General features: G+C 41.8%; 1 protein-coding gene across 1 annotated transcript; it reads left to right on the plus strand.

Moving 5' to 3' along the window:
- The first annotated feature begins 714 nt into the window (after window positions 1–714).
- On the plus strand, window positions 715–19156 carry LOC149298635 (nuclear RNA export factor 1-like). Its single transcript, XM_089487373.1, has 22 exons — window positions 715–742; window positions 2184–2376; window positions 2455–2596; window positions 4923–5006; window positions 5165–5269; window positions 5455–5541; window positions 5761–5830; window positions 5925–6013; window positions 6916–7023; window positions 7597–7706; window positions 10509–10545; window positions 10641–10709; window positions 10796–10851; window positions 11312–11422; window positions 11501–11559; window positions 11642–11757; window positions 12141–12180; window positions 13377–13379; window positions 18456–18528; window positions 18626–18808; window positions 18949–19009; window positions 19118–19156. The coding sequence occupies exons 1-22, from the start codon at window positions 715–717 to the stop codon at window positions 19154–19156; spliced, it is 1863 nt and encodes a 620-aa protein (XP_089343499.1).
- Window positions 19157–24507: the final 5351 nt, after the last annotated feature.

The raw sequence follows: 24507 nt of genomic DNA on the forward strand, positions 1-24507 counted from the left end.
AGAATAATAGCTCCCCAATTAACAATAATTGCTAGGAGGCTCTGCAGGAGCTGAGACCACCATCTTTGCCCTTGCATAGTGATGGCCCTTTTTGCCCCAGACAGGAGATGATACCTGCTCTTAAATTCCCAAGACACATAAAGTGAAGGTGACTGCCCTACCTAAAGCAAGATACTTTATGGACGTGTTTCCACTGCAACCAATCCCGTCCAAAATGCATAAGGGATTAGATTGAGTGACAAAAATTTCAACAAATGAATGCTGCCACAATAGAGTTACAATAAATTATGTATTCGCTCTTTTATGGAAACTGGAAAGGGTAAACCATATATATTTAGATATATTATATTTATCCGTGGCATCTAGTCGCGCTTCCACTAGTTTGTGCGTCTCTCCAGCCATCTGAAGCATTTCTCATGCTTTACTCACGTCTTTTAATTGTCAATATCTCTTCAAATAAAGTTTCGGAATACAAAACCTAGCCACCATCCCAACACGCATGCGTACTAACGTTACAAAAGCATACATTGCTGACGTCGGGGTAAGTCTGTTACTACGTTACCACCTTGTTGCGGTTGTTTTGTGAGTACCTAATTTTAATATAGCTATATTTGTCTCCGGCAGCAGTCGAATACGTTTTCCAGATAAACGTTCGGTAGACGAAGGAGGCCGATCCCTCAAGGGAAGTGACGATAACATCGGCGAGTGACCGAAATGGCGGATGGTGGTCGGTCCTATAGCGGTAAGGCTCGGCTATTGTATTTTGTAGTTGAATTTGTATTTTGCCACGTAAAGGCGGGCTTTAGCATTGGTCTGACTAATTGTTAAGTCGTATAGCTGAGCATATAAAATGATGGCAGGAAGTTGGGAGCCTTTAGGTGTTTTGTCGTCAAGGATGCGTACTTGGTCAGCTATAGTACAGGAAGTTTTATTTGCCATTGGGGTGTGTGTCCCATGGTCGTGAGAATAACCCTTGGGCTTCTTGCGATAGTGATAATGTCTTAGTTGCTATGTCGAAGGGCTTATGGAAACATGAAAGATCACGTGGCAAAGCTTGCACGGGTTCCTAAAGGTTCATGGCTCAGATCTTAAAGGGTTCTTACGGGATCAAGTGGCAGAGGGGTTATGTTCAAGACAGTTTAATTCACAGAGAGAGTGGAAGATAAATGCAAAATCCTCCCATCAGAAGCGTTAGAGGCTAATACAGTGAGGGAAATTAAACATATGTGGGGTAGGCGTAAGACGACCATGGCTTAGATTCAAGATAAAGTATTAAGATCTGAGTCGTATATCAGAAAAAAGGGGAGATTAGATGGGCCAAATTGTTCTTATCTGAAGTCAAATTCTATGTTTCTACAATAACACAGTGGATATGAATGGTTGCATGCAGCAGTGAGGAAAGTTATTTTTCACTGCATGAACAAGCAACGAAAAGGTTATGTTAGTAAACAGAGAAGTACTTATAGATGCAAAGTAAATGAGGGTTACTACGACTGTATAGTTCAGATGTGATTCAAATGCATTTAGCCCACTTGAAATTCTACTATACAATCACACACACCTGTCTATAATGTGTCTATAATTAAGAGCTAATTCAATATGATGGTAACCTTTGCTAGACATAAAAAGGCATTTGTGTCTGGAGATGATCCGCAATACTGCATTTGCTCGATTATAAGATGAGGTTTTTAAATACCCCTCCTCTTATAATCGGGAATTTTCATCTTATAATCAGACCTCAAATAGGTCTGACTATGAGACTAAGCTCTAGATCCAATGCTGCAGGGGACCTGGATCCTCCTGTCTCCCACAATCTCCCCCCCCCCCCCCCCCAAAACTTACCGGTGCTTCTGAGTCCCCGGTGTGTAGCTGAGGCAGCGTGTAGACGTCTACGCGATTCGCGTAGACAACTTACGCTGCAGCCGGAAGGAGGTGTTAGCAGCGGGGGTTGTCTGTGTCTGTCGTACAGACCTTCCCTGGCTTTCAGAGATCAGAGTTCCCCCTAACCGGGGAATTCTCTCTGACAGCCGGGGAAGGTCTGTTCCTGTCCAGAATTTTCATCTCGGTGCATCCCTAATAATGTATCCTAAACAAAAACAACTATCTTTAAAAGAGATCCGATAAAGTGGCATGATTTAATTTTGCTGTAGGTATAATTATGATTTATTTTCTTGCTCTGTCAGAGCACGATGACCGGTTAGGACTTTCTATGAAGAAACGTAAAGGAAGGGGGCCCTTTAGAGCCAAAATGTTGGGCGAAAGCTCCTACAACTATCGGAGAGGTGGTGGTTATGGACCCAATCCCCGCTCTCGCTTGGATCATGATGACTTGGATACAGCTATGAGTGATGCTCATGATTCCTCACATTCAAGATTGTGAGTACTTCATTATGGGCTTTTTGAAGTCTGGCACAGAACAGTTCCTAATTACTTTTTTTTCTTTTTCTATTTTAGCACCCCATACAGTCGCGGAGCAAGACGTCGAGATAATAAACCTGGAAATTTGAGAAGAAAACATAATGTAGATTCTTCCGATACCGCTCCCCCTAACAGAGCAGAGGCTAGTGATGGCCGAGGGTCGTGGCACAAAATAACGGTAATAAAGGGTGTGTTTGTGTTGGAGTATGTGGCACTATTATAAAGCTAACATACTGATCTTTTAACAGCATCAAGCAATTTGTCCAGAGTAAGTTGGTATTCCATCCTGCCCCTGCAATGTTTGTGCCCTGCTTCCTGAAAATGACATAGATTCAAAGATTTCTTCGTGTGAACATAAATATCTGTTTCTTGTGTCAGTTAACCCCTTCAATCCCCTATGGACGTACCGGTACGTCCAGCCCTCCTTGCAGCGTCAGGGACACATCCCTGCTGCTGCACGGGAGATCAGACTGTCCTTTGATAGCCTGGACACCCCCCTGACAGCAGAAGCTGGCATCGCCGGCTTTCTGCTGTCCGATCTGATGTAATAGCTTCTGGCATGAAAGACGGAAAGCTGTTACATTTCAAACTGCTGATCGGGTTGCATCACTGCTGACGTTATTAAAATATAAATAATAATTAATGTGAGCTAAGTGATATCATTGTGACATCACTGGCCTGTTCAGGAGGTCCCTAAGAGGACCTCTAACCATTTTTGTGTAAAAAACAAACAAAAAAAAAACCTTACATCCCATTGCCCTAGCATAACATCTAGCCAGTATAACCCTCCTGCCCCTGTTCACAACAACCCGTTAAGCCATAGGCATAAAAATTATACAAAAAATGTACACCTTACATAGTTACATAGTTCATAAGGTTGAAAAAAGACCCAAGTCCATCAAGTTCAACCCTTCTACCTAACCTTTCTATTCTTGATGCAAAAGAAGGCAAAAAAAACCCCTAGTGAAGCTACTTCGAATTCTGCCATCAGGGGAAAAAAATTCCTTCTTGACTCCAAGAGGCAATCGGATTTCTCCTTGGTTCAAGAAGCTCTAAAATATTAATGTTATTCTGTTTATATCCCTGTATATCATGCCTTTCTAAGAAAATATTGAGGCCCCTTTTGAAGGTATCTAATGTATTGGATAACACTACCTCCCTTGGAAGTGAATTCCATACCTTAATTGTCCACACTGTAAAACCTGCGCTCTTCCAGTCTCAGAGGGTGACCTCTTGTTCTTTGTATATTTCTGTTAATGAACAGGTCACCGAAGAGCTCTTTATATTGGCCCTGCATATATTTGTATAATGTTATCATATCCCCTCTGAGACACCGTTTTTCCAGTGTATATAATTTTAACTTTTTAAGTCTCTCTTCATAACTAGTATCTCCCAATCCCCTTAATAATTTCGTAGCCCTCCTTTGCACTTTTTCTAATTCCATAATGTCCTTTTTAAGGACCGGTGCCCAGAATTGTACCGCATATTCAAGGTGAGGTCTTACCAATGATCTGTAAAGAGGCAAGATGATATCCTCCTCCCTTGAATCAATACCTCTTTTTATGCATGCCAACCTTATTGGCCCTCGCAGCTGCTTGCTGGCATTGCGCACTGTTGTCAATCGGTGTTCCTAAATCCTTCTCATTGGTAGTTTCCCTCAAGGATATTCCATTTAAAGAATAGGTTGCATTTTTATTATTTTTACCATAATGCATAACTTTGCATTTCTCTATATTGAACCTCATCTGCCACTTGCACGCCCAGTCCCCGACTCTGTCTAAATCTTCCTGCAATGAAGAAACATCAAGATTAGTCTGAATTACCCGCCCTAATTTTGTGTCATCAGCAAAAACTGTGACATGGCTCTTAATGCAGCTTGGGAGATCATTTATAAATAAATTAAAAAGAGGACCGAGGACAGACCCCTGAGGCACTCCACTTAATACCTGCGTACAGGCTGAGAAACATCCATTCACAACAACCCTCTGCATTCTATGTTTTAGCCAATTTCTGATCCACATACAGACATTTGCCCCTAAGCCTATTTCTGTTAATTTATAGAGTAGCCTTGGCAAAGACCTTATAGTATGCTCCTTGGTGTTGGGGAAAGTATGGAAAATCTATATAAATTGGGTATTTCTGAAATCAGGACACCTGAGTTGATAAACTTGAGGGGATTTTCCATAAATTCCCATCCTAATGAGGATTCAGAGGGAAAATTTAAAAAATATTATTTTATTTTTTTTCTAATTGTCGCTAGTTTTTACTAAATTTCTCATTCTAAAATTTCAGCTAATCATCCAACTATGGTATCAAAAGAAAGCTCTATCTCTCCTTGAAAAAACAATATATAGTTTACATGGGTACACTAGTCACAGGATAGGAGAATAATCGCTAAACCGACATCGCAAAAAGGGCAAACCCCTGGGATTGAAGGGGTTAATGGTGATGTAAATGTTCACGTGTTTTTTTTGTTTTTTTTTCTATTACTTTATCCCAACCAGGTTCCTCACGGAAAAAAATATGAGAGAGACTGGTTGATTAGCGTGTTGCAAAATGCCTGCAGTCTACCGTTTACTCCGATTCAGGTATGGTTGACCTTTTTTGTGTACTTCTTTTTTTTTTTTTTTTTTTTTTTTTCTTTTTGTGCTAGTTTATGTGCCTTTCTACTTTGCTTTCTCATTTTGCCTCTCATCCCCACAACCACCTTCTACACTACCCATGTTGTGTGTATTCTTTCATGCAGTATCATTGCGATCATTCCCGTGCTCACTTTTATGTGGATGATGCTGCCACTGCCAAAGCTTTGAAAGATATCTCCAGGACATGCACGGACAGAGAGAATTTTAAGGTAAATGTTTGTGATCTTGCACCTTAAGCCTATCTGCATTCTCTTGTTGATTTTTTTTCATCCTCCTACCTACAAAAAGGTCTTTGTACTTGTAAAATGTTTGTTTTTTCCCTCTTCTCCCTGTCTACCTTCTGTGCTCAGACATTGTATTCCATAGCTTCACTTTTATTATTATTTATTATTAGATTACAGTCTTGACTCGCCCGTGTCTCCCTCCTGTTGCCAAGGAGTTCCATGTCTTTATGAAAGATGAAGAAATAGGACATTTTAAGGTACAAAGATAAATGGATCTTTGGATATAATTCTCCAGATAACTTTTACATAGATATTAAACCAATATCGTCCTTTATAACCTATGTACACTTTTTTTTATTTTTTATTTTTTTTATTTCTCACCTTCATGTAGCACCTTTGTCAAAGGATGCTCTTGTTGGTTGCCTATTGCTTCTCCGTTAAATATTTTTTAGTATTTTTATTGTTATCTTTCTCAGAATTGCATGCAGAAGAGATATGATGGTGCCACTCTGGCACTGGATATGAAGTCTTTGAGAAGTGACCCAGGTACTGACACCCCTCTAATCCTGCTTCATCCTATTTATTTGCTTTATTCCAGTTTGTTCATAACTTTTTTTTTTTTTTGCATTCTTTTAACTAGACTTGGTTGCAAACAAAGTAGATCTGATTCTGAACAGGAGGAGCTGTATGCAAGCCATGCTGCAGATTATAGAAGATAATGTACCAGAGGTTAGTTTACCTTTTGCCTTGAACATGCATATATTCTGGTTATCTTCATGGACTTGTCAAATATCTGACATACAGGTGATACATATGTGGAGGAATGTGTTGTGCTTGGTATATTGGCTTGTTTTGAAATCACTGAGAATTTTGTAAGCCTCTGGGCCTGAAATCTGCTGTTCTGTGAGGTGGAGAATTTGTCTATTAGGACCTCCACTAAACTGTCCCATTGGTGGTAGCAACAGACATGGACTTAACACAAGCTGAGAAAATTCCTTGTTCGTGAAAAATAACTACAAGCAGAATTACTTCATTAGATTGACCCACATACACTGACCACTGTTAACCATACTGACCATTCTGAGACCCACAATTCCCACACTGCTCTCAGCTCAGTTGGCACACACACCCACTGACTTCTGCTCACGACGCTAATGAGAACACAAACTGACCACTTTAAATCATACCGACTGTTCTCAGCTATACCAATGTAAACGCAAAACGTTCCATTCTCAGACACAGAAGCATACATTTAAAAACATTCTCAAACTAATGCACGTATTATTCTGTAATACTTGAGCATTTAAAGGGACAGTTTTGACATTCCAAATTATGACCGTCTGCTTGACCTAAGCAACAGTAAGTTTATCACATGTTAATTCAAACATATCTAACAGAAAATAGCTGGAAGGTGGGCGAAGAAGTTAATGCATATGGGAGATTCTGTAGAAGCACCCCATGAACTTGCAGAGGGAGGTTAGGGAGCACCTTAATTTAAATTTTCAAATGTATGTAAGCATGTGATGGCTGGAGTGTCCCTTTAATGGCACTTTCCTGTCTTAAAAATTGTGTATTTGTCTACAGTCATGCAACCCCCTCACTCCCCATAAATCAGTTCTTTATTCTTCCAGTTGTTGTCATTGGATATCGGCAACAACAAAATCTACAAACTGGATGACATGGCTGAAATTCATAACAAAGCACCTAATCTAAAGATCCTGCACTTGTCCAACAACATGGTAAGGCTTTTTACATGTATTTACATACTTGAGAAGTAGAATTACTTGGTGTATTTAGTACATATTTTCCCCTCTTATGTAGCATGGAATTTAAAGTTATGCAGTACTTGCAGTGTTGGGTTATTCATTTTTTTTTTCTTTGCGCTTCTGAATGGACTGGAAATCTATTACAGGTGATGGAAGTCTTGATTCCTGTCACTTATGGATATATAGTGAGGACCTACATTTTATGTATATGAGTAGAGAGTAGGATATAATTTGTGCAGAGGTGATGGACTAACCAAATTTTCCTTAGTGCTCGTGATGCATCCTTGGGAAGGATTAACTTTACTGTCACCTTTGAATTACTATGCTGAATGCGCTGTTAAGGCTCTCATCATAAAGACAGAATAGCTGTCTGAAAAAATATAAATTTATAAACAGTAAAGTCCAGATTAAACTATATCACCTATTTCTATGGCGAAACGAAGGTCTGTCCAGCCAGCTGCCCAAGTTCACGTGGGGGAAGTAAAGAAGTGTGGGTGCCAGGAATGGTCTGTACAAGTCACTCTGATTTATTGTTGCTTCATGTAGTTGAAGACTGAGCGGGAGCTGGATGCAATTAAGGGATTGAAGCTTGAGGAACTTTGGCTTGATGGAAACCCTCTTTGTGACAACTTCCATGATGAGGGAGTCTACATCAGGTCAGTGAATGGTTCTACAACATGGTAGATGAGGAGAATTTTGGTAAAGTAGCAGAAATTCCATACTGTAAGAGCTGATCTTACAGTATGGAATTTCTGCTTGTGGTTCTAGGAGTGGCTAGAGAAGGCTAGATCTGTGGTTTGTATTTAAAAGCAAGCTATAGGTCTAAATTCGGTTAACCAAGAAAAACCTTTTGGCTAGACTTATAATTTCAAGAGATTTTGTAATAAGTACTTTGAGTCTGTGCATTGTGGTTTTTGCCATGTAATTTCACTCTTTAGAACATCTGACTATGGTTGCAAACATAGGGGAGCACTTTTCGTGCTGGGTTTATCTGAGGATTTCTATGCAGGATTGGGGCACATATTCTGATTTGTGACTTCCACTTTGAAAAAGAACTGCCCTATAATGTAATTACTTCCATGAAAAAAATCGCTTAACATCCTCATTTGGCTTGTCTGATGTGTTTATTCTGTAGGATAATATACACTTTTATATTGCAGAAGTTTTTTTTTTTTTTTGTTTGTCATTACTTTGTACATCATCTTTATCATTGATTGTCTTCCTCTGTATTTTTACATCACATTTTCACACTGTTCTATTTACATCATAAAATTACAGCACATACTCATTAATTCGAACCTGCACCAGCCTCCTTTCCTCATCCCTCTCACCTTCCTTGTGCATTGCTGTTGGGGTACTTTTACCAATAAGTACCCTCACTCTGTTCCCTAACCAATAAAATCGGTGTCCCAATGAAACCAATTTCCGACAATATGAACCTGCCTCCTTCTTTAGATGAATGTGGTTGTTTGGTCTATGACGGGTAAGACCCTCTGAAGGGGGGGGCAACCTAAGGCAGACCTGAAAACAGCCATGAGAAGAGTTTTGAGTTTGGGGCTGGCGTTCAGAAGAGGGGTCAGTAAGAGTATTGAATCTGCTGCCGTTCTCCACCTTGCACATGCATACACCCTCCAAAATCCACTTCCTGCGAGGAGGGGGGAGGAAACTACAAGCCACATGTGACGTGGTAGTTTAGAAATCTAGAATAAGGTCTCCCTGAGAGGAGATCAATGTGACATGTCATAATTCCCAAAGAGCGAGTTGTATTGTGGAGCTTACCCACTATTGGACCCCATAATGAAGCTGAAGCAGCAAATTAAACTTGGAAGAGCTGGATGTTGGTTGGGGTTGGCAGCAGTAGAAGTTCTGAGGTCTGAAAGCTTTGCATTCCTCATGTGCCCTTTTTTGTTCTACCCCACACGATCTCCATATGTGCACACATTCTGCAATAAACTCATGTCTACTCTACATGGTATATTCTTTCCACCTTTTTCATATTCTTTTAATCTCTATACTCCTTTTTCAGATATTCTATTTACTCAGTATTATATACAGCTCTAGATCCTGCCATTGTGGTTAAACAGTGTGGCTTCACTCTGTAATTGATGGAATGTTTTTAAAAACTCTTTAAAATTTAATTGAAACACTAAAAATACTAATTATTTGAAGTAGATTTTTTTTTTTTCTGGTTTGGTAGTATACATTAATATATCTCCCCTGCATGGAAATCTTTGTATAATTCACCCCAGATAAAGCTAAAGCAAAGTTAAGGAAGAATCATTGAAAGGTGTGGACTAAATGTCTGTGCCACAATAAAGTCTACAAGGCAAGAAAAATATGGGTGGCAGGCACTATACTTGTGCATTGGGATTTTGTACAAATATTAATTTGAATGAAATTTGCCAATTTGTATGAATGTCTAAAAACATGGAGAGTTTAGTTTTTTTTTTTTTTTTGTTGTTAATGCTCTCTATCACCACTTACTTGTCCCCGTCTCCCTTCTCGCAGCACTGCTTTATTTGCCTCTCACGTTGTTCTGTCTTTGTCTGCTTCTTCCTGGTATCAGCTCTATGATCCTGGCCTCCAGCAGCATGTACAAAAAAAGTGGAGCCTCTGGGCACACCCTCTCCCGGATTGGCAAAATGTGGGAGAGGCTGTCCCTGTGCTGCAGTACTCAGGCCAGAATAATGCGGACAGATTTGTGGAGAAAAACTGTTTCTACACCTCTCGATAAATCTGTGTTATTCCAGTCTCTCCGAGTACTTCCGCAAAAGGGTGGAGCTACGGTTACAGCCTTTCCCTTGTTCCTCCGATCGTAGGGGGAGGGGCAGGATGTATCCAAAGGCTCCACCTTTCTTGAAGTGCTCTGTGAAGCTTTGTTTATAGATCTGATCCTGTGGAGAAGCACCACGCTCGCAAAGAAGACAGATGAGCAACAAGAGAAAAAGCGGCGTTCCAGGAAAGGAGATGCAGACACAGATGTGCTCTGTGTAGAAGTTAGGTAGCCATTCAAAGAGTGTGAGAGAGCATGATATAGTTAATAACAAATTTCGTTTAAAATGGGAACAGCCATCCTAATTTTGTCCAAACAAAAATTCTTTGTCTGAAAACAGACACAAATCATAACATTTGTCCGACACTTGGTCCGTTTGCACAAGTAGTAGACAGTTGTGGGAGAAAATGTATTCCACAAAACATATTACAGTGATATTACCATTTCCTGCTTTTTATGAGATGTATTATTAATGCGTGATGTTACAAAAGCTTGCAAACTGACTACATTCCCAGCATAAATGATCAATCAACGTGGATGCACCACCCCTCATGTGATAGAGAAGGGAGTTCCTAGTCACGGAGTATGCATTCTTTGCAATGGGTGTTGCAGTTTGCTAGAACTGACATTGTATGTTTCTCTTTTTTTCCATTCTTTCGTGGTGCTCACTCACCCTGGATGACAGAGCCGTGCGTGAACGATTTCCCAAACTAATGCGCTTGGTGAGTCTTTGCTATATATTGGCCTTGGTTTATTCTAGTAAAGATTTTTTTTGTTCCTCAGCCTTTTCTTTTAACAGTGTCCTCTTTCTTCTTAGGATGGCCATGAACTTCCGCCACCAATCATATTTGAGGTTGAAACTCCCCTCACACTTCCTCCAGGCAAGGTGAGAGTTTGTCTCTGTACATAGGGTGTGGTACTGATGCTTGATGATATTAACATCATATGTGTGTACCTGCCTCTTGTTCTCAGGGGAGCTTCTTGAGCAGAGATGAATTGAAAGTATTAATTCTACAATTTCTGCAGCAGTGAGTATCTCCAATCTCCCATTACACACACAACCATTTTTTTTCTTTGTTTTTGTTTTCTGTCACAAAATGTGTCACACTAATTCCACCTGAAGTTTCAAATATTTTTGAAACTTCAGGTGGAATTAGTCCAAGTATTGTCATTGGCAAACAATACACCTTCTAATTTGCCAATATTGCCAGGACAATTGAAGGCAGTGCATTCAAATTACAATAGCAGTCGGGTAATCCCTTGTTTCGGTAAAACATTGGAAAAAACAAAACATATATTTGTTTGAACATATCACTGGTACACTACGGTCACTGTACTCCCTCTCATTTTTCTTTACAATTATGACAGTCCCCCTGCCAGAACCTTCATATTCTTCAGTGCTTCCCATTACTGGCATTACTTTTTTTATTTTAAACTGTTCTTTTTATCTATTTTCATCTTTCCTATATTACCCCAATCCTAATGAAGGTATTATGCCTGTTATGATGGAGAAGATAGACAGAGTCTGCTGAATTTTTACCATGATGAAGCGTGCTGCTCCATGAGCATTCCCTGGCTTACGTGGCAAAACCCCACCAGGTGAGTAATTCTCTGCTCTATGCTTTCCACAAGATCCAAAACCTTTTCTCCAACTAATTCATATCTTTCTACACATAGGAACAGCCTTGAACCATATTTCAAGGACAGCAGAAATATTAAGAAACTCAAAGATCTATGTAAGTTCTGAGACCAAATACCATTGTACGTGATGTACAAACCTTAACGACGTCTAAAAAAAGGACCTTTTTATTTTTTTAGCTGTCCGTATTAAACTTCTTAAACACAAGCGCCTGAATGTTGTTGGCTTCCTGAACGAGCTCCCAAGGACCCAACATGACCTCAACTCATTTGTAGTGGATATTGTTTCCCAGTCGGTTAGTTTGCACCTGTTATTTGTTACTCTTTCTGGCAGTTCTTCTGTCACTTACTCTGTTGTCCTTCCTTTCCCATCATTGCATTTCAGCTTATCTCTTCCAGATTTTTATTTCTCTCTGCCATTAAGTTTGTTTTATTCTTGGGTGTTTATTGTTTCCATTGCTACTTTACTGTCCCCTTTACTTAAGCTGCTATTTGTTTTGCTTGTTTTTTTAACTTTACCATGTGATCAATTGAGATTTATTTTTCCATAGTGGCATGTAGTAATCTTATCCCATTGTTGTGTATTTTCCTATTCAGTATCTATTTGATTTATAGGCTGCTCACTTAAGTTTGAATCTGCCTTCTCAGACAAAGTTGTATTTTTTTTTTTTTACTATAGAACACACTGCTTTGCTTCACTGTAAATGGAATTTTTAAAGGTAAGTAGATCTCCGATTCCTTGACAAAGAGCAAGGGCTTTCTGGAGGCAGAGTGGCATATAGGGGTTAAAAGGAATATCAGGGAGGCAGAGTGGCATATAGGGGTTAAAAGGAATATCAGGGAGGCAGAGTGGCACATAGGGGGTTAAAAGGAATATATGCAAGGCAGAGTGGCATATAGGGGTGTATAAGGCATATCTGCAGGGCAGAGTGGCATATAGGGGTGTAAGGCATATCTGCAGGGCAGAGTGGCATATAGGGGTGTAAGGCATATCTGCAGGGCAGAGTGGCATATGGGGGTGTATAAAGCATATCTGCGGGGCAGAGTGGCATATGGGGGTGTATAAAGCATATCTGCGGGGCAGAGTGGCATATCGGGTTGGTTAAAAGGCATATCTGCGGGGCAGAGTGGCATATAGGGGTGGTTAAAAGGCATATCTGCGGGGCAGAGTGGCATATAGGGGTGGTTAAAAGGCATATCTGGGAGGCAGGGGCAGAGTGGCATATAGGGGGGTTAAAAAGCATATCTGGGAGGCAGTGTCGTATAGGGACACTTTTTTTTTTTTTTTTTGGGGGGGGGGGATCATCTTATAATACGGTATTTATGCATTTCAAACAGATGCTGCTAGTTTGTATTTTTGTTCTAAAGTCCTGAATGCTTTGGCAAATGTGCGAAAAGTAGTAGTATAGAATCTACCAGATACCATACATTGTTTCAAAGATTAACCCCTTGATGCCCTGTATGACGTACCAATATGTCATGACTTCTTTGCATCTTCAAGGACGTATCCCTGCTGTTTCCACACTGGAAAAATCTAATTACAGCCTGGACTCCTCCTGTTAGCGGAAGCCAGCATCGCTGAACGTCCAACCCCCCCCCCCCCCCCAGATATGCTGCCACTCTGTCCCGAAGAGGTCCCCGTCCCCCCGCCAGACTTAGCGGTGCAGACTCCACTGGGTCTTGCGGGGCCGGCGGGGGACATCTACACATAACGCTTATTCAACTTCCGGTGCGGGCACTTCCGCCATGGGAAGTACCGGCAAGGAACATTGTTAACGTACATCGTGCAGACGTTCACCGGCTGCAGCGATTCGAGCATAAACAACCTCCACTGCCGGCGGGTCTGCATGATGTGCTTTAACAATCTCCCTTGCCGGGACTCCCCCTGGCAGGGGAGGCTGTCTGAGCGTATCAGAGAGTAGTATGCAGGTCTCCTGCACCGCTGCGAGGATCTGTATCCTAACCCTGCTGCCTGCCCGTGCCCGTCACTGCATGTGTCGGTCGCTAAACCCCGAATATTTCGGCCAAATACAGTATACGTGCCCCAATATTTTTAAGCCTACCACCTCAAGTAAAAATGTGTTTATTTTCCTGACATACAGTGGCAGTACGACTGGGTAGTGTTCTCTCCTTGTGGACAAGACGCTAAAAGTATTGAAAGGGTTAAGTCACGGAGAACTCCTCCTACGTACCCATAAAAGCAAGCTTCCCCTGAACAGCCCCAGTTTTCTTCTTGTCTCGTACAGGGACAGACTTGGCGCTTTGCAGGGGGATATTCCCCGAAGATCAGAAGGCTGGTGAGGCACACGGGTTGTTGCCTGGGGGATCGCAGCCTCCGATTGCTCCCTGGGTGGAGAGCAGAGTGAGGTCCCCTCCGTAACTATGGATGTCACGGAGGGTTGTGTAGGAGTCTCTTTTCTTCTCGGCTGTCAGAGGAGCATGCACAGTAGGTGGAACGCATGCCCAGGTGGCGTTGCGTTCCACCGAAGATCCGATCACGCTACTGAGCATGCGCAAATCGGATCTTCTGGAGGGCGCCAAATTCAAACCTATAAAGGTTGTTTTTTTTTTTTTTTTTTATTCCTGTCTGTCTGCATTGGTATTTCTCAGCACAAGATACCGTGTCACCACACGGTTCTGAGGATTTTGAGGTAAGATTATTTTATCTTTTCCTTTAATATTCTTATCCTCCAGAAGATATATATATATATTTTTTTAATTTACACTTGTATTTTGTCTTTAACCAGATGTCTAGCATGTGGCTTGCTCCGAGTGTGCTGCTCCTCTGCCGGATGGATGCAGAAAAAAGATGTGTAATGCCTGCTCGGCAGAACAACTCACTAAAGACAAACAAAAGGACTTGCAATCCTTCCTGGGATGGTTTCAGGAAAACCTAGCACAGACCTTTGAGGCGTTCCAGGTCTCTGCGGCTCAAGCTCAGTCAAGGGTTTCGGGGAATGCTGCCTGTAAACGCAGAAGATCCCGGTCTTCCTCTAGATCAGAGCTCTTATCAGGTTAAATCTCGCAATCTTAGGACTCCTCAACCTCGTTCAGTTCTGAGGATGAAGCGGTTTTTTTCCTCCCCAGGAGCTTCGCAGGTTCACTAAGGAGGTGACTCGCATGTTATCAGACAAAGAAGTAGATAAAATCAAGGGTTTTCCTATACTACCCAAGCTGAAACAGCTAATGGAAAGAGAATGGAAATACCCGGGGAAGGGGGCTTTTCTCTCCAGGCATTTTAAGCATCTCTTCAAAGTGAAGAGCATTGGGATGAGCCCCCCCCCCCCCCCAAGGTGGACGTCCACATAGCCTACCTGTCGAAAAAGACGACCATTCCCATTGGAGGTGTCTCAGGTCTTAAGGACTCAATGGATAGAAGAGTCGAGACTTCTTGCCGGCGCATATTTCAGGCATCAGGTGCGCAATGCAGAGCGGCAGTGGCCAGTGCAGCAGTCTCTAGAGCACAGAGTTGTTGGATACAGGCCCTGGAGGACTGTTTACCGGATCAAGATTCCAAAATCTCCAGACTACTAAAAAATTTGCGTTTATCCAACAGTTTACTTATGGATTCATCTCAAGAGTTGGTGAAGATATCGGTTAAGAATATGGGGTTATCGTCTGTGGCTCGTAGAGCCTTATGGTTGAGATCCTGGACGGCTGATACAGCCTCCAAGGCATCTCTATGTGACTTACCTTTTGAGGGGAGTAAATTGTTCGGAGCACCATTGGAAGATTTAATCAAACAAATGTCGGAGACCAAGAGGGCTCTTCCCCAGGATAGACGTCCTAGATGGAACAGGAGATATCGGTACAAGACAGCCAGGCCTTTCCAGACTTCTTCCAGATCGCAGAATTTTCGGAATTTCTACGAGACAGAAAGTTCCAGGACCGTTCCAAAAAACAAGAGAAAAGAAAGTTATGACAAAGTGGGAGGAAGGCTGCAGCAGTTCAAGCATATTTGGGAACAGACTACACACAACAGTTGGATTCGGAAAATCGTTTACAGAATCGGTTTCTTCTCTCTTCCCAGAAGTCAGTTCCTGATTTCTTCATATCAATCCTCGGTGAAAAATTGAGCTCTATATTCGGTGAGCCTATCTCTCCTATCAAAAGGGGTTATAGAGAGTTCAAATTTCTCAACGCTTCCAAGGAGTCTATTCCAGACTGTTTCTAGTCCCAAAGCCGGATGGATCCTTTCGACCCGTTTTGGATCTAAAGAGTCAACGGCGGCATCCAGTAATCGCCACTTTCGTATGGAGAACATTTCTTCAGTCACCCACCTTCAGAAGGGAGACGTCATGGCTACTTTGGATCTGAAGGACGCTTACCTTCACGTTCCGATTGAGGAAATTTCCAGACGGTTTCTCAGGTTTTCAATCCGTATAAAAGGAAAAATTCATAATTTCCAGTTCAAGGCCCTTCCGTTCGGTCTTTCGTCAGTCCCAAGGATCTGCACAAAGATTGTGTCCCTTGACATGAAAAAGGAAAAAGGGATTTCCATCGTTCCTTACCTGGATGACTGGCTCATCAAGGCCGAATCTTCAAAGGAGCTCCGGGCGGATCTAGTCCCCACAATGCGTTTGCTGGAAGAGCACGGCTGGATTATCAACCGCAGCAAGTCCAACCTCATACCTTCCACCAGGATCCAGTTCCTCAGCCTAGAGGTGGCCAAGCGTGTTCCCAACGTGTTTTTCTACCTTCCATAAGAAAGGTCAGATCCCTTCAATTACATCCGACTTGCTCTATCAGAAAGCAGACCTAAGACGCTCATGGCCTGACAGCCTCCATCCCAGTGGTCAGGTGGGCAAGATCTCAACTTCGTCCCCTTCAGTGGGATATTCTACGGAGTTGGTCCAGGTGAGAGGAAGACCTAGACATAAGTCCAGGTGAGAGGAAGACCTGGGACATAACTATCTTGAGTCAGTTCTTATCCCAACTTTCTTGGTAGAGGACTTTTCGTCCTCGCAATTGGATAACTCTTATCAAGGATGCTTCCGGTATCGGTTGGGGCTCCCATTTAAGTTATCTCTTCAGGCAAGGAATCGGGACGAACAAAGCGAATCTTCCGGAGACCAATTACCGGAAACTAAAATCAGTTCTTCAAGCACTAGTAGCCTTCAGGCCCCAATTGGTAGGTCGTGCCGTGAAGATTCAGTCGGACAACCCTACAACAGTCGCGTATGTAAACAAACAAGGGGGTACGCGAGTAAGGAGCCCGCATGTTCTTTGTTTGGCTATAATGAGTTGGGCCCAGCTTCATCTGGAAGACTTATCGGCTACCCACATAAGAGGCTGCGACAATTGCATTGCAGACGATCGAAGCAGGCTAAGATGGTCTCAAGCAGAGTGGTCCTTGACCGAAAGGACCTTCACCTCCCTGGTGTCAAGATTTGGCCTTCCGGATATAGATTTGATGGCCTCCAGGCGAAACAGGAAGGTTCCAATTTTTGCCTCGATCAACAGGCAGGATTCACCGGACTTCCTGGACGGTCTGTCCATCGAGTGGAACTTCCGTCTGGGATACGTGTTTCCGCTTGTCGCATTAATTCCCCGTGTCCTCCAAAAGATTCGTTCGGACAGGCCTCAGGTCTTAGCCGTTATCCCATACTGGCCGAACCGCAGTTCGTTCTCCTCCAAGTCAACTGAGTCTAAGGTATTGGGAACTACCTCTCTCTCGGATCACTTGTTGGATGGTGGCAATCTTCCTCCAGATCAGCGTGTAGGTGAAATCATAGCCCTTTCATCCTCGGACAAGTTTACCATCTTCCATCAGGATAAAGTTGTTCTCCACCTGCAGCCCTCCTTTCTCTGAAGGTTCTGTCAAAGTCCACTATTAATCAGCCCTTGGTGCTTCCATCATTTTTTCCGTCTCCTTCCTCTCCAGATGAAGCTAAGTGGCATATGTTGGATGTCAAGAGAGCCCTGGAGTTATATATTGCTAGGACTTCCTCCATCTGTTCCACCGACCAGCTTTTCGTTTCTTGGTCTGGTCGTTCGGCGGGTAAGGCTGCTGCTAAGGCTACCTTGTCAAGATGGATCACGGAAACCATTCACATGGGCTACCAAGTCTCTGACCTACCTTTTGTTATCTCCAGTGACGGCCCACTCCACCAGGGCCGTGTCTGCTTCATGGGCTGAGAAGGCTTCGCCAGAGGATATTTGCAGGGCAGCTACGTGGGCGTCATTCAATACATTCGTTCGTCACTACCGCTAGACGTCTTCTCATCCTCGGCAGCGGATTTTGGGCGAAAGGTGCTCCAAGCTGTTATTTCCTGAGGATTTGGTTGCCCTCCCTTTCTTACGGGATCTTGTTACATCCCAGTCGTACTGCCACTGTATGGCAGGAAAAATGGAAATTTTTACTCACCGTAAATTCCTTTTTCCTTTAATACAGTGGCAGTACGGATTTCTCTCCCTTTATTTCTAATAAATTATTTTTGCAAGCAGTTTTGTGTTCTTGTTACTTACTGGGGCTGTTCAGGGGAAGCTTGCTTTTATGGTTAAGTAGGAGGAGTTCTCCGTGACTTAACCCTTTCAATACTTTTAGCGTCTTGTCCACAAGGAGAGAACACTACCCAGTCGTACTGCCACTGTATTAAGGAAAAAGGAATTTACGGTGAGTAAAAATTTCCATTTTTTAAAAAAAAAATGTTTACCCCTCCCATACCTGACAAGCCAGTAGTTTTAGAAAAGAAATAGAATTTAGGGAAATATGTTATTTTACTCTAAACAAACGTTGCCAAACATAAATTGATTTTGTTGTTTAGCAGTGGCACCTACTGTATAGCATTATATTACCACAATTTTTTTTATGTACTGCTATGATTTTTAAAAGATTGCGCTTGTGGGCAAAATGTATGCTTTTGTTATGTACATCAAATATGGAAAAAGGAATCCTAACATAACAAGCACATTAAGAAAAACTTTATAGTTTTAATACAAAACCATGTTTTTTTAATACCATCTCAACTTACTCATATCTGTCTCTTTTCAGTTGATGCTCAGTCAAGTGACACTGTGTTTGCGTTTTCTCGTGTCTTTTTAGCTGTGCCCGGCAATGATGGAGGGTAAGTTTGAACTTGTATATGTCGTTCCCCAGAAAACCTCTTTTTGCATTAAAATATAAATGTACATGTAGTCTAATTTTTTTTCTTCCTAAATCAGGCTCCTGTTGGTTAATGATGAACAATTCATAAGGAATGCCACCACCGAAGAGAGCCACAAAGCATTTGCTGCTCCAGCTCCCACACCATCCAGTAGTCCTGTACCTGCCCAACCACCTGTACCTCAGGACATGCTTCAAGCTTTTATTCAGTTCTCGGGCATGAATGCAGAGTGGTCTCAGAAGTGAGCAAACATTTAAAAAAAAAAAAAAAAAAACCTGATTCCATGTGATATTCTGTAGAATATTATTTTGGCTTGCATATTGCTTAAAGTCCTTCCCTGAATACTATTCATAACCAGATTTCATATGCATTTTTATTTAGGTGTCTTCAGGAAAATGCTTGGGATTTTGAGCGGGCTGCCCAGATTTTTATGAAGTTTAAGGTAATTCTCGCTGGAGACTGCTAAGAGTCTACCCAAAGAATTTTTACTTTTTGCAGTTTCTGATCGACTCATTAATTTAAAATATTTTCTTTTCTTTTTAACCTGCAGGCAGAGGGGGTGATTCCAGACGTTGCATTTATCAAGTAACATCATTCAACATTTATCAATTTTTATTATGCTGCATCCCTTCTGAAAACTCCTACCTGAAATCTAAAAGTTATGGCTACAAACTTCATAATGCATATTACCATTGTTCTGGACCATCTAAGCTGTTTTTTAATTATTAAAATGAAATCGCACAACCGGATAGCCTGTGTGCATATGTGACATAACCCATTGATGACTTCATGTGAAATCAAGCCAATTTACAATTTTGTCTCTTCAAAGGAGGAAGGTTGTGAAGTCACTGATCTTTTTTCAAACTTCTGTTCTCTGTATGATCTAACAAATGGTCATCCTTCTCAAATGCCTTAACCACTATGACGTTCACATTCTTCCTGTTGGATCATTTGTGCCAGTCTCCATGAGAAATTTAGTCAATATCCCAAAGAGATTTTTAAGAACATAACTGTTTAAATGGAAAAGTCTGTATTATTAGCACCAACTAAATTTTCATGAAAGAAATTGAGATAGCCCTTATTAACTTACCCTCATATTTAGAGTAAAACACTAGCTGACAAGTAAGGCTATATATGAACCAGTGGAGTTTGTTTAAAAATGTAAACACTTTTCAATGTTTAAATTTCAGTGTGTAATTTTGAATGTTTTAGTTTAAAAAATGGCTGTTCTAGTGGCATCCGTGCGAAAGAAGAATATGTGTATGCCATGCAGGTTCTTAATAGTGTAACACCATTGTCAAAGGTTAATGGAAGTTCGTGCTGTGAAGAACATGACACGGCAGCTTCTGTTAGGGATGCATATTTACACTGCCCTCTTAACAGTGTAAATATGCCATTTTAACATGGATGTCATATTTGTCTACCTGCAGCTTAGCCTGAAGCTGTGTTGTATAACTTCATTATTTTAACTTAATTTGGAGTGTTTTAGTTGAAGTGGGGGGCGGGGAAGGTGTACCTTTTTTTTTTTTTTTTTTTTTTCTTTTTGATATTTGTTAATCTAAAATGTTTTTTGTAATTGTTGAAACTGGGGAATATTCTAACCAAAACACTTCAAGATTTATAAACTCTGCTTCCAGTTTTGCTGTTACTTGATCCTGATCCTTGTTTTTTTGTTGCTGTACATTAACTAGTTTAGTTTTTATGCGCCTGTTTAATTTTTATTAAGACATTTTAATTGATTGTGATTAATGTGTGACATTCAAAGTTTATGGTCTTTATTTCTACCTTTCACACCAAAAAAATACAGATTTTAAGCTTCATTGGTGAAAGTATGTTGTACCTTACTGAATAATCATTTAAAAGTGAAGTAAAAGTTAGCCCTCTATTTTCTTGCTCGATCATTAAACGTTCAGTTGGGTTGTAGGGGGAGTTCACATAACCTTTTTTTTTTTTTTCTTTTTTTTTTTTTCTCTTTTCCCTCCCCCCCCCCCATTTCCCTGTACGGCAGTGTTGTGCCAAGCAACAATTTTGTTTTTTATACTTTGCTTAGAGAATGTCATAATGAACTCTGGCAAGATTTAAATGCAAACACTGTCAACCCCAATGATTCCAATTTTACTGCATACATAGAAAATGGAGAGCTGCTTTCATTATCTTGCTATGTAGATCATTAACATCATACATGCAGGGTATACATTACTTAAGGGTTCCTTTTGGTACTGTACAGATGTGTCGTTAACATGCTCAGTGGGGTTGGAAATCTTTATTGAAGACTCTTGTCTCCTAACACAGACTTAAGGTATACTAAAAGCTGCAGCTTTGTTTAATAAAGCTGGTATAGCATTTCTGATTGGAAAATGGATACACAGGAGTATTTGAGAATGTGGCAAGGGATATTTTATGCCCACCATTAAATTAATCAATTTGTAGATGCGAACAAAATGTATCCGAAAGGCTATTGGGGTAGTTCTGTTTATATGTATACAACAACTGTGTAAATGGTTTTTAGTTTCATGTTGAATGACTGGGGCCTGCCTAAATGTATACTGTTAGGTAGCACTTGAGTAAAGTAATAGTAGGTTGGCAAAATTAATTGCTTGTATGTCTTTTTGGGTGTGTGTAAGAATGAACAGTGGGAAATTAAAATTTGCTCAGATGTGGAAATCATGTGCATTTTTTTGTTTGCTTTGCTTTTTGTATACGAGCAACTGTACAATAACCATAAAAGCAAATTTTGTGTTTAATTAGCACAAAGAAATGGTATAGCTGTCATACTCAAATTGTGGGAGATTTTGGTAATTTGTACTTCTGGGTGGTGGATATCTGTGTGCATATGGAGGTAGATTGTAGATTTCTCAAGGGGTATGTGTGTGTACATGCATGAAGAGAAGTTAGCATGCTGAGCAGATCCGTTGCTTTGATAGTTGGTAGGCTTCTTATCTGTATGAATTTAGGTAATCTCTTCATGAGAGGTACAATTGGATGTTTTGTCAAAGATGCCCTTTTGGGGCTAACATAGGAATAACATGTATGGTCTTTTGACACCTCAGAGGACTTTTTTTTTACTTTATGTAAGTTTACATCTTTTCATATCCTACACCAGTGAAGAAAAGTTTCAGGTTTGATGAAACGCCCTGTTTTCTCTTGGGCCACTATGGCTATATATTTTTATTTTGTAAGAAAAGAGTATGTGTAATGTCCTCCATTACCCACTAAACATTTGTTAGCAAGTTAGAATGTCATTGTTTTTTTTAATATTGTTCTTGTTCAATAAACACATTTTTTTCATTAGCTTGTAATTTTTTCTTTTAGAGGCATGTACTATTTTGCATACTGTTTTATGTAACCTTACGGCATTGAAGGATTACTACACACAACATCTGGTACCAGATTAAAGAAACACGTGAAAAAGGGTCTTGTCTGCTTCTTAGTTTGATTTTTGTCAATGCTAGAGGAACTAGCACACTGAATTGTTTTGGGGGTTTTTCCCCCATTCCTGGTAGCACACAGAAAGGGAGCTTATCACGTAGTGCAGGTGCCCCTCCCTCCCCAGTGTTTGTTCCTGCTCTACTCTGATAGGGGCTATCCTCTCTAGGAACTTCCCCCCCCCCCCCCCCCCAGGGCTCTTGAGGTGCCTGGACTCCTCACCCACTACATGCTCCAGGGGAACATGGATGTTTGGGGGCTATCGCAGGGGTACATAGGTCCGGCCATGGGAGCAGCTGGCCTCGAAGCCGGTCGGGCAGTACTTTCTGGTGTCTCTTCCGATGCACGTACCTCCGACTCTACTCCTCTGGATGAGGAAGCAAGTCCTCGGACACTGAATTTTGAAGGTGGGTTTCATTTAGCTACAGCTCCTGTTTTAAGGCCGTTCTGGTAAGATTGTTTTATTTTGTTTTGCCTTCTCAATGCAGTCTTTCATGATGTCTGATAACTGTGGGATAGAGACTCTAGTTGAGGATGTTGTCCCTAGGAAGGCCTCCTCTAAAACTATGCTACCTCTTCAGAAGAGGAAAGGGAGGTCAAGAAAGATGCTCTTTTCTTCCCTGTAGAGGAAATCCACAAGTTAATTTCAGAGGTACTTTGGACATGGGTCAGCACATTATTGCCAATAAGTCAGATCTATTGCTAGGCTTTACAAGGAAAAATGAGACCTTCACAGTTTACAAGTCCCTGGCTGTAATCATCTCTGATAAGTGGTAGCAGCCAGAGAAGAGACTGACTTTATCTAGAAGAGTTAAGAAGCTTTTCCCTGCCATCCCAGGTGACACTATGGATAGACTTCTCCTCTGTACCTGACATAGGGCTTCATCTAAACTTTTAACCCTCCTGATATCCCCAGTGTTTTTTCCTGCTCTATATCAGGTAGGGAGGACTGGTCTTTCGTTTGTTGTTTTCCCTCGGCTCTACATTGAGCCGATGCCTTTGCCATGGCTGGTGCCACGCCGCCAAGCTCGCACTTGCCTTCTGCTGGCGAAATGTCCTCTCGGCTGCTGCTTCTCACGTGTGGGGTAGGAGTCCTGGACGGCTTGTTTGCCACAGGGCAGCTTGTTTGTCATCCCAGAGTCGTCCAACATGGCTCGGGCCATTATGTGCTTCCATTCCAAGCCTCGTTTTCATCCGGTCTTGAAAACTTTGGCCTCAATCTGCCACTTTTGTGACTTATGGCTTGATTATGCTCCGTGCTATTTCTATTTCCTAGGGTGCTGTTGCATCTGAAGGGGTTACGTCGGCTCCTGATAATTCTGAGCCGCCCTCTGGTCTTCATCAAAGCCTTCTTAGGCTTGTCCTCAACAAACATGCACAGGGCTGTGGGTGTCACAAAGCTTTGCAATATTCCAGGAAGACGCTTTGCTCTGCTTGCCTGAAATCAGTTACGAATTCTGAGGCGGCTGGAGGAAGAAAGTTTTTGGCCTGGCTAAAAGAGAAGATGTAGTCTCTGCCCTTCTCTGCCTTTCGTCAAGTTGTCCCTGCCTACCCTCGCCTTCCGGCAGTGCAAGATCCCTCTCTCCTGGGCAGCCAGCCTCTGCTATCAGACTCAGAATTAGATTATCCTGAGGTGGAGGAGTATTCATCTGAGGAAGGAGAGATCCGGGGAGATAGTTTTCTTTTCCCAGTGGAAGAAATTGAGACCCTTATCTTCCAACCACATGCCCCCTTGGCACGATCCCTTCCCTTCTCACCCAGTCTTTTTCATCTACCCTTGTCCCTACTCGAACTCATATCTTCAACCTCTCCCTCACTACTGGAACTGTCCCATCCTCTTTCAAGCATGCTACCATTACTCCTATCTTGAAAAAGTCCTCCCTCGACTCGACTGATCTCTCCAATTACCGTCCCATATCTCTGCTTCCTTTAACCTCCAAGCTTCTTGAAAGAATTGTTTATATCCAATTAACTAAGTTTCACTGCCATCCCCGGTGACACTCAGGACAGACTCCTCCTCTGTACCTGAGATAGGGCAGGACTCTAAAACTTTAAAAGCCCCTCCCCTCCAGTGTTTTTCCTGCCCTACATCAGGTGGGGGGGGGGGGACGACTCATCTTCCTTTTATTATTTTCCCCGGCTCCAGGTTGAGCCGTCTTTCCCCGGGCTAAGCCCCCTTCCTGGGGGGGGGGGGGGGTTGAATACCCTTGCACCTTAATTCTATAACAAAGTATCAAGATACATACAGTACTAGTTGCTGGAAATGGTGGTATTTGGTACTGTAGGCTAGTATTAGTAAGGCTAGTAAGGAGTATTCTTGGTGAGATGAAGGTGAAAAAAGAGACCTTGCCCTTGTAACCATGCATATTTATGCCCCTTTACGTTTGGTTAGAGTATACGTTAAGGAATCCTATTGGAGCAGTCATAGGATACACTCACTGGCATTTCACAGAAGACCCTCTAAGCTATGTCACATAATTGATAACATATGTTCCTAACACTCAAGTTGCATTC

Source organism: Sceloporus occidentalis, unplaced genomic scaffold (assembly GCF_023333645.1).
Source record: "Sceloporus occidentalis isolate IW3139 unplaced genomic scaffold, rSceOcc1.0.p SCAF_32, whole genome shotgun sequence".
NCBI lineage: Eukaryota > Metazoa > Chordata > Lepidosauria > Squamata > Phrynosomatidae > Sceloporus > Sceloporus occidentalis.

Excerpts from the sequence above, each read along its gene's own strand:
- LOC149298635 (XM_089487373.1), top strand. The coding sequence starts at position 715 with ATGGCGGATGGTGGTCGGTCCTATAGCG. Across the intron at positions 11,560-11,641 it reads TAAGAAACTCAAAGATCTAT|CTGTCCGTATTAAACTTCTT; the intron begins GTAAGTTCTGAG and ends TTATTTTTTTAG. Across the intron at positions 18,809-18,948 it reads AATGCAGAGTGGTCTCAGAA|GTGTCTTCAGGAAAATGCTT; the intron begins GTGAGCAAACAT and ends ATTTTTATTTAG.